Source organism: Pygoscelis adeliae, unplaced genomic scaffold (assembly GCF_000699105.1).
Source record: "Pygoscelis adeliae isolate BGI_AS28 unplaced genomic scaffold, ASM69910v1 Scaffold186, whole genome shotgun sequence".
In the NCBI taxonomy this organism is placed as follows: Eukaryota; Metazoa; Chordata; class Aves; order Sphenisciformes; family Spheniscidae; genus Pygoscelis; species Pygoscelis adeliae.
The window spans coordinates 2,845,493-2,856,049 of record NW_008825071.1 but is presented as its reverse complement, the minus strand read 5'-3'; the positions used below and the strand labels follow the sequence as shown (position 1 = coordinate 2,856,049).

Here is a 10,557-nt window from a genome sequence, read left to right as displayed (position 1 = left end):
TCAGTGCAAAACTGGAACCCTCTTCATGTAAGACTTGCATAGTTGTTTTCAAACCTGCTAGCTTTTTTTCTCTGTCATTAACTGTCACCAGTGTCTCTACCCATGGGTACAACCAATTCTAGTAGCTAGGGGAAGGGTACTCTATTGGGTATCAGGAGGCTCCACTCCCAACTCTGGCCCTGCCACCAGTGTTGCTTAGAGCTGAGGCTGTTTTCTTCAGGCTGTTGCTCCCTGCATAATGCTCTCTTACACCAAGCTGCATGTCTGGGAACTGTTAATTTTTCTTATTTAGTACAAAAGAAAGCAAAAGAGTGCAGGTATTAAGCTGCAAGGTATCATTTTTCATACCTTTAGTCTCCTAGCAGTATCTCAGCAAGTGAGGGAAAGTTCTGGTCCCCAGGGTGTCGTTTACAGGGACGAAAAGGTGAGTATCTTGTCTTACCTGAAAGAAGCTGACAAGCTCTGAGTGGGTCCAAGTGCACATCTGGCTTTAGAGGACTGGGTGGTTCAGGATTTTATATTTACAGTGATCTAAAAAGTTGATCTGTAACTAGAATGTGCCACTATGGAGCAGGGGCATTTGTCAGCTGGGCAGGCACCCCAAAGGTGAGTTGTCTTAACAGATGCAGCGTTCACTTTTCCTAGTGCCCTCTGGAATGTGGTGGAGAGATCCTGCCTCCCTCATGAGAAAAGCAGTTCCTGGCAGCCTGGCTCATCCATCTGAAGGCAGGATTTTGCACTGCTCAAAGTAGGGAAAAGGGATGTTCTCCTTTTTTATTTTGGACATAGCCAATTTATTTCCTGTCAGCCATGGCAGCCCCATTCGGAAAACAGTCAGCGAGTGTTGAGGACCTGTTGTACTCCAAAGCACTGTGGAGCAGGCTGGTTGTAGATCCCTGGCTTCTCCAGCAAGAAATGACTGCCAGTTACTTGTTCTTCTGACAGGCCTGTGCTCTTGGGTCAGTGCCTCCAGCTCAGCAAAAGTGATGAGAACGTGCTCTTACGGAGGCTAAGTCAGAGGATCCTCTACTTGAGTTCCCTACTGAGAAAGTCAGGAGCAATGATTTTGCCTTCTTGACGCTGCTACTGGGCAAAAGCAATCTCTGCTGAGTGCAGCAGGAGTGGCAGGACTTTGGGAGACCAAAGAATGGGCCTCCTGATCTGGGTCTGGTGCTGGATCACAGCAACCCTAGCTGACCTCTGAGCTTTCTCATCTATCTTGTCTATCTCATCCCAGCTCAGGAGACACCATGAGCCCTCTCTCCTCAAAGAGGATGGGTTTTATCTTAGTGAGAAGCCTCTGTGGAATCATGGTTCCTGCTGTGCTGTGAAAAAAAAATCCTCCTCTTAGACCATCATCTAAAACTGCACGTTTTGATTTGGAGCTGATTAATCTCCATAAAGTAGGAGTCCACTTAGATGGATCTACAGGTGAAGGTTAATAAAAATTCTATGTCTGGTCTATAACAAAGCCCTGACAGCTGCTTGCTGGTTCTTTCTAACCCCCTGACTCATTTGCAAGGGGTCTGGAAATTGGCTGACTCTGGATTGCATTGGGTTGTTCCAACACAGTCTATCAAAACACAGTGTGGGGTTTTATATTGGCTTGCATCATTTACTAAATATTTGATCTGAAATACTGCAAAAATTTTTGGAGACTTCGCTAGGTACAGTAAAAAAATCAATTTCAACTGCTCAGTATAAATTCTGTGCCACTTCTTTGACAGGGGAAATTTCAGTCTTATGTCTTGCTCTTGCATCAAAGGTCTGTGTAAGGTATTATTACCTGAAACACAGCTTCTGCAGTGCTTTGAGGCTCATCTACCTCCTCTGTGCAAGAAATGAAATGAACAGATGATGTATAAGCATCACTGAAGCTCATAATTCTTTTTTTCTAAGTTAAGTAAATGGTTTGTAAAAAGCTTCTTGAAACTGTGCTGGAAACTCTGAATTGACCTATGGCAAGTGAATACAGACTAGAGATAGGCACCAGAGAGAACAGAACATGAATTTTTTTGCATGTGTACCAAAAGTATGTCCCCATCACTGTCTCTGTGATGAGACATGTTTTAAGGTATTACCACCTTTCAAGGTGGAAATTAGCTTATAGCTGAGCTACAGTCATTGACTTGTGGAGCACATTGTCCCACAACAGGACAAAAAAAACCTGACCAGTTATGCCATCTATGAAGGTGATACATAAAACTTGAACATGAATTCTTTCAGCTTTGCCTTGGAAAAGAGTACGCGTATAATCGGGAACGGTGTATGAAGGGAGGCAGTGTGATCATTTGTAACTGTGTGAGAATACTCTGTCAGGGGGGTGATGGTAGGATACCTTCCAAGGCACTCAGGCAGAATTTGTAGGCTTCGTTCATGGCAAGAAGTGTATATATATATATCTGGAGGTAACAAAAAATTACAATATAATAAAGATGTGTCACAAGCATCTTTCAAGCTCATGCTACTGAAAAAATGAAGCAAACTAAATTTTCAAACAGAAAGCGAATGCATGATTTTCAGAATAATGATTAAAGGAATTGTGTGGGTTGAAAACATCTTTAAGGATTTGAATAGCTTAAACCTTCCAGTGCCTTCAAAGGTGCTCTCGCATCTACTCGGTTATATTTAGTTTTCTATTTTCTTTCAAAAGGCTGTAAGGCAGCTCGGTGTTGTGTCTCCCTTGGCTTTCCCAGGTGCAGTAAGTGGTACTGGCAACTTACCAGCACAGCCAGTGCTAAGGAAATGGAAGTCTATTATTCTTTATTTTCCTGTGGTGATTAAATTTAAACAGAAAAGTTCATCTTTCCTTCCACTGTAAAGTAAATTTCTCTTCAATTGGAACTAATTTATTTATTTACTTACTTACTTACTTTACACAGATGAGAAATACCTTGCCTGATTTATAATTTACAGCTTGGGGCATTATGGGAAATTCTTTTACAAGAGATACAGAGTGAGAGGGAGGGAGGGGGAGCACATCAAGTAAATTTAAGGCTGGCCTGGTAAATCCAGGTCAGGTGGTCACCAAGGGAATAGCTTTGAAACCAAATCAAGGAACTGGTTTTGATGTGGGCAGATCAAAAGAGTGATAAGGGGTGAATGTCATTTACCCAACTGAGTTCAGTTATCTCAGTGTGTACAGTGTGTGTCACAGGTACAATACAAATAATGGATAACAGTAATAATCATAATTAACAGATGGGAGATCTTGATATGTTTACTAGGGTTATGATGAATGTTTATAGAAGCAAGAGCTCCAGATCTATATATTCTGCCTGGTCACTTAGTTAGCAGGTTTGCTTCTCTGCATCACATTCTCACACCATTGTTGGCCTGGGAATTGCAGTTCAATATGGTTAAAATTAATGATTCCCTGCATCTCAACCATCTAGCTTAGGGGGACTTGTTCCTTCCAATAATTATTGTCAGGGAGCACGTGAAAGCTCTCTGGAGGGCGTGCTGGTGACAGGAGGACCTTCTTGCTAAATTTTGCAGGCAAGTCCAGTGTAGGACAAAGGCAGATATCCAGACATGTCCTGGAGAGCAGGTGGTCTCCCGGGTAGCCTGCATGGACTCACAGCCCCCAGTGGCTGCTCTGGTGACATCCCTGGTGGCATCCCTCTGCCAGGAAGAGGGGCAGAGAAAGCACAGGAATAAAGTGAAAGAGCAAATGTTTACAGGGGTGACACTCAAAAGCTGGTTTGGACATTCATGCCCAGTAGCTATTTATTGCTACTCTTGCTTCTCGCTTATTTTGTGGTAATGCCTAGAAACCTTCAACAGTGACCTGGGCCCGTGCTGACGGGCACTGGGCAGAGGCTGTGCACAAACCCAGCCCTTGCCCCAGGGAGCTCACAGCCTAAATGGAAAGAGGGCAAGATAAGAGGGGGAATGGTGAGGTAAAGAAATGAAGATAGTTTGGGCAAAAAAATCAAAGTTGTTCTTTGGTGGTGGGCCACCTTTTTTTCCAAGGCACACATGTAACTGGCACTGGCCATGATGGGAGGAGCAATTAGCCATTAGATTGCTTCAGATACCTTTTTTCTTTCCTGTTTCTCCCCTCAGCTAGCGCTTTTGATGTTGTGATCAAATCAAGCGAGTACCTGAGTGACCTGCTGGACCAAGCTTCCTTTCATTTCTTTGTGACGGCTCGGATCAATGAAACAGGGAAGACTCTGGCCACACAGAAGGCAACAGTCCTGGAAATTCCCACCCTGAAGATCAAGGTAGCTCAGGGCTGGGGTGGAGGGGTGCGACCACCATGCTGCACATGGGCTGTTCTCTACAAGGCTTGTTCTACAAGGCAATGTTCTCTACATTGACTTCTGGGATGTGTGTGTGTGTGTGTGTGCGCACACATTAGACCTTCAGTCTAATATGGACCTTATAGAGCAGCAGCTGCCTGGAGTGTACGAGGGTGTATAGGTATGTTATATGTTGTACTGAGTATCCCTACATTGAAGCCTGAAGCTGACAGCATCACTGGTAGTAGAGAGTCGTAGTGATCTCAGTGGAGGAAGGAGGGGGAAAGACCTGAGAAAGCTGGAGAAACTCAAAGGATAAGAGAGATTACTCACTCAAGTCACTCAAGTATTTACTTCAGAAGCCTATTATATTTAAAGCAACACAGTACAGAGGCCTCTGGCTGAAGAATGAAGGATGCTGCTATTGAGGTGAATTCACTTGGAAAGATTCTGCAGTTGTTGTGGAAAGTTCCTCCAAACTTGGATGGCCAGCATCCATTTAGGACGATGCTTTCAGGATTTCAGTGCTTTGCTGCCACTGTGTGAATGTACTGCCAGTGGAGTTTCCTGAAAGTTCAAGCATTTTTGCAAACGGTGGCATGGTACCTATGAAAATGCAGAAGTGTAATGTTTGTGATAGGACAAGGACCCTATGTCGTATGGCAAAGGCAGGGCTGAGATTTAGAGTTCTCAATTCATAACTGGGCATCCAAATAAATTGCCTCATTTTCAAAAGCGCTGAGCCTTCATCTGCTTTGAATGATGTCATTTGGATCTGCTTTTCTTCCTAATACTAAAAAAAAAAAAATCAGAACACCTGTTGCGGAAACTTTACATAAACATGAATGCAGCTCCCTAAAATTCAGGACCTTGAAAGAAATCTAAGTTTATAGACCTTTTCCTCCTTGTACATCTATTTGAACCAATGTTCATGTTTCCATATAATAATATATGCAGCAATCTGAAACAGCAGTCTTCTGCAGAGAAAGCTTTTTAAAAAATGTAGATCAAAACTACAGTCAAGTTTGCAAAATATTTCATGGTCTACAGAAATGTCACTATGATCTGATCAGATTATTGGTATTTTCAAATAAAAGTTTTTTGGTTTACTGAGCATTCTAGAGAGGAGGTAAACAAGACAGATAAAATCTACTTCAAATACCTGTCTTCAATAATCAAATTTTGAAAAAGTAGAGAGTTCTTTCAATTCAATACTTAAACAGAACATCTTATACAGGATCCCAAATTTCAGCTTCAAAATAGTTTATCCTCCCTTCTGTTATGAAGAAAGGATGTTTAGTATATAAGAGAAGTTGTTGTCCAATAACCATGCCTTCTAGTAAAACTGAGTTTGTCTCTTCTCTGCTTCTTTGTGATGTGTAAAAATAAGCCGAAATTTTAATAGCTGGATTTTTTTAAGAGTATGTGTGCGTGTGTGTGCATGTGCATATACCTATTTATTTATATAAGAAACTTTGCTTTATTGTTTTTTTAAGAAATCTGAAGAAGCTTATCTCCCTAGATTTCTTGTCAGATTTCTTAATTGAATTTGACTGGCAGACTGGAGTTCTTAATGTGAGAGTAAGGGAGAAGAATGAAAAAACTTATTCCCCCTCATGTGTTCAGATACACCTTTGATCTTTCTCTGTTGGTCTAAGGAGATTGTCAGAGTTAACAGTGTAGGAAATTACACTGGAAATTACACCTTATTCTAATTTAGCTTGAGACCAGGTTACAAAAATAAGCTCGGCAAATACAGATCATGGTCTCGGTTGTATGTGTGGGAGTTCAGGATGATTTTGAATCCCCCCATGTGACAGTGATCTTAAATAGGCAATTAAAATAAGGAGGACATAAGACTGCTAACTGGGCTAGGACTTCTGAAAATGTCACTGATGTCTTTTTGCAAATTCAGGTGGCCAAATGCTGTCGAGAGCTTAGATGCGAGTATCTCATTCTTTACTCCAGTCAATATATCGATATTGGGTGCAGAGTGATCCCTTAGACCAGAGTCGTTCCAGCTTTTTGCAACAACTTTTTGTCATACTCCTTAAAAATTTGCAGTAGGGCTGCAGACCCCAGTGTATCACTTTAAATTTATCAACAAGATACTTGTTTTTCTTAATTACCTTTCTCAAGGCCCTTTAAAGTAGTCCATGGACCAGCTGGGATCTGCCAGCCATAAGTTGAAAACCCTTGCCTGAGCCTTTTATATTCTGAGAGAAATGTTGTGTTTCTAGAGGAAAGAAACCAACATCCCCATGCATGTAGTCTTTGTTTAAAAACACGTTCATTTGGAGGTGTTTTCCAGGCAGCTGTACTACCAGCACTGATCTGAAGGGACAGACAGATCCCTTCAGCTGTGTCCTGTAATACACGTGGAAGTCAGTGAGATTGCTGCTCATTAGTCTCGCAGTTTAATATTTTCCAGTGCAAAATGCATTGATTTTTTGCCATGTAAGGGTTTTGGAGGACAACTGGCTCTCAGGTCTATGTAGAGCGCATTCGCAGGGCTAGAAACCCTTCAGAGCACAAGAGGTGGTTGCAAGGCAGGGGGAAGATGGGCACAACAATTTTGGGGGGTGCAAGCAATGTGACAAGGAGTTTCTAAGTTAAGGTAATAAGACCTGCCCTTCTCTTCTGGAGCTTACGTCCTGAGCAGGCCATGCACTTCAGTGCTGGTGGGGAGCCTGGGGAGGGGAGCGGAATCTGGGAGAGAGGCCCCCTCAGCTAGACTTGTCCTTAGTTGGACACTCAGCTCCAGGACTGTGTATACAGATTTCTGTGGTACCTATGGGCCCATCCAACAATTTTCTTCTGACTAGGCTTTCTCTGCCTCATGCTGTTTTGCTGTGTGCTCCATTCCCCCTCCTCTCCTTCCTTGCAAGTACTGTGTATTTAACCCTACAGATTTCACCATGGATCATTTTATTGTTATTGGCTTGTGGAGCATTGTCCTTTCCTTGTCTTGCAGACCCAAGGTGAGATGGTAGCTGGTAAAGAAATGTCTGTGACTGTGAAATTCACCAATCCTCTGAAAAAAACCCTGGACAACGTCACGCTCCGCCTCGAGGGACCTGGTGTGCTGAGAACAATGAAAAAGGAGTTCAGGTAGGGAAGAAAGCGCAACTAGCTGGGAGTTCATCCCCTACTTGCTCACAGAAGGAGGCTCGTAAGAGACACTTAACTAATGCTGCGCTGAGTAATTCAATTCAGACACACTATCCTTACTTTAAAATTCAATACACAGGGGAGCTATAGGTCTCAATAGTCAGAAGAAGTCAGGCTGTCCAGAGAGACTGTGCAGAGAGACTGTGAGAGCATTTCATCCGTTCAATACCAGTGTTGGAGGAAGGGGTAGTGGTTGTGGGTAGTTGCTAATGCAGCCTGAGTTTACTTTTTCACTGTGTTACATTATTTTTAGCGTTTGACAATAGCACCTATGAGCCGCTATCACAGAAAGAAAGACAGATTTATCCTACACATGAAGTGTTTACTGCCACTCGCTTAGTATGTGCAAATCAAGTCCTGTGCTGTTTTTCAAAAAGGGCTTTTCTCCACTCGTGTTAATCATGATTATACAAGACATTCAGGTACCTCAGATGATCTTTGCAAGCTTATGTCAAGACATGAAATGTGTGTCGGATGCAGCAGAGCCCGCTGGGATGGCTACAGTGGGTGTGCGAGCACACAGCTCCCCCTGGTAGCACCACTGCAGAGGGTTGCCCCAGCACAGAGGTGTGTTCCTAACACAGGGTGCTCCCAAGTCTGAGGAAAAGGAAAGCCACCTTCATCATACTCAGAGTTGCACCTCATGCCGACACAGTGGTACCCGTACGCTAAGCAAGTTGTTTCCTAAACCCTCTTTCCATTTGAGTTCAGTGTTATAAGCTCAGCATTAGCCAGTTCCAGGATATATATCTGGGATCCTTGGAAAATTTTGCAGCCATTGCTTAGTCTTGGGCAGCCAAAGCAATGTTATGTATCATTACCTGAGCTGATGGTCCCCAGGTGTGTGCAAAAGGAGTTTGAAAACTTGCCTGTGCTTCAGCAGCTGCATAAATTGTCAGCATTATCTGCAGCCAGGAGGTCTGACCCTGATTGCACCTGGGCCAGGGATAAAAAGATCAAAACCAGTCTCCAGAGTGGAGCTGGATAGAAAAATGACTGTGAAAGGGCATCATACTGTGCTTGCTTTGTGCATGTGGTATGTCACAGATGCTGCGGAACATGACTCAGCATGGTCCGCACGAGTTACACAAGTTGCAGTAATAGCCCTCGTTGCTGCCCAGCCGTGCCAGCGTCCCCTGTTGTTCTGCATCCATCTCGATCCAAAAGCTGCCTTGGGCTGCTCTCACCTTCAAGGATGCAGAAGTTGTCAGGTGCATCAAAGGCACAGAAGTTAGGGAGAAAAATGACTCACGGAACAGACGTCATTTTTCGTCAAGTCACCATGTTTTCCCCTTTTCAGTAGTGCTCTTGGCATCATTTAAAATGGAAATGGATCAGCTTAGTCATTTTAAGATTTAACTTCTCTGAGATGAATGAGGGCTGCAGGTTATACACACAGAGGACAGAGCAGGGGGCAGTTGTAGTTTATTTAAATAATAATCACATTTTCCTCCATGCATTCAGAGTGATAAATGGTTCCGGTGCAGTGATGGCTCAGCATATTACGCAGAACCATTTATCACTGAATTTTTTCCCAGAAAAAATCAGATTAGGGTTGCTTTACTCTATTTGCAAAGAGAATTAAACCTATTCTAGGCTTTTCCCACCCTTCCACTGCTTCCCTGTCCATCAGGGACTGTCACATATGGGATGTGGCTTTTGAAATTCTTTGTGGGGATGAGACTTTTGACCTCCCTGCATTTTTAAGGTAGCTTTTCTGTATCACTTGGGTGACTCTACAAAACAGGTATGTGTGATCCAGCTGATCAACATTATTCTGGGAATGATGTCGCTTGGGGGCTTCAGTCTTGACCATTCATAAAGACATGAGAGAGAGAAAGAGAGATTTAGCTATTAGCCTCAGACAGATGAGGAGCATGACTTATGGAAAAGCCTTTGGCAGCATCAGTCCCTACGTGGGGCATAGTCTTTGCATGACAAATGAGAATTAAACAGGCAGTGATGGATAGTGTTAAAAGGATTTTAGCCAAGCATGCATTCACACTAGCAGGTAAGTCACTTCGGGTGTTTCTACGTGTCAAAGCTCATTTAGAGCTAATTAAGGTTTCTTGTCTTGTGGCAGCTTGTGCTAAGCCTGGGCAGTCATTTCTGTCCTGACCCTGGCATAGGATATGGCATCTGAGAGCCAAATCCTACCAGATGAAAATTTGAAACAGTGACTAAAGTTTAGGCTTACTTTACTCTCACTTTATTCAGTTGCTTGCAGAATGCCATAGACGTGAGATGAGAACACTAGCTAAATTGATAATCCTCTTACTTAATGGTGAGGAAAAGAACATTCATTTTTATAAATAGCTCCCCACTACACTACCTTCTCCATTGGTTCCTTTGGAGCAGCTGTATCCTGACATCCCCCAAACATAATTAATCAAACAATATCAGCCTTCAAAATCTGCACACAGAATGTAGTGAAAGCACTGAGAAAACACAGAAACCTAATACTCGAGGCTCTCCATGCACCTTAATTGTAGCAAAAATTGAAAATCAAGAGCAGCACAGAATAGAGTTGCTTTATAGTATGAGTTATCAAGTCATACATAATGTAAAAGAGTAACTGCTAACTCCCAATAACACTTTGACTTATTTGTATGGACATGAAGAAGTCATCTGAAATGGCCAGTGAGGAGATTTGTTGATGCTACGACCGTGGCAGGGTGGCTCAGGGTAGGAGCTGGCGGAGGGTCTCAGCATCTCCTCAGCACTGCATCAGGTTTGCATGGGAATGCCCTGGACACTTCATAACAAAGACTTTTTTAACGATTTAAGGAATCAATAGCAGGCTATAGACTATAATAAACAGGTAAAATGGAATTATGAAGTAGAAAAAATATGTTAGCTATAAAAAAGATCATTCTGAAAGTGATTGTGAGAGGAAGTGACAGGAGGAAGAAGAAAATGGATTCATTTTGGAAATTTAAAATTAGCCTGGAGGAAAAGCTAGAAAAGGTTTTGTCAGAGTCAGTTCTGAGAGGAATAGAAGATGGAGGGAATAATTTATAGGACACATGAGATGGAGTGAAGCTTAAAAAATTTGAGACATGTTGTACTGTCCATCTTCAGTTTCTCCAGTTGTGGGTCAGGTTGAGAGCATTGGCTGACTGATCACAATATTGTTACT

At 42.7% G+C, this 10,557-nt stretch overlaps 1 protein-coding gene across 1 annotated transcript in view; it reads left to right on the top strand.

Moving 5' to 3' along the window:
• The window catches only part of F13A1 (coagulation factor XIII, A1 polypeptide), a 61,077-nt gene that overhangs the window by 48,901 nt on the left and 1,619 nt on the right, over positions 1-10,557 (top strand). Inside the window, exons 13-15 of the mRNA XM_009326530.1 lie at positions 5-27; positions 4,069-4,229; positions 7,222-7,359. Coding sequence (XP_009324805.1) covers positions 5-27; positions 4,069-4,229; positions 7,222-7,359 — 322 coding nt within the window. The remainder of the gene's footprint in view (positions 1-4; positions 28-4,068; positions 4,230-7,221; positions 7,360-10,557) is intronic.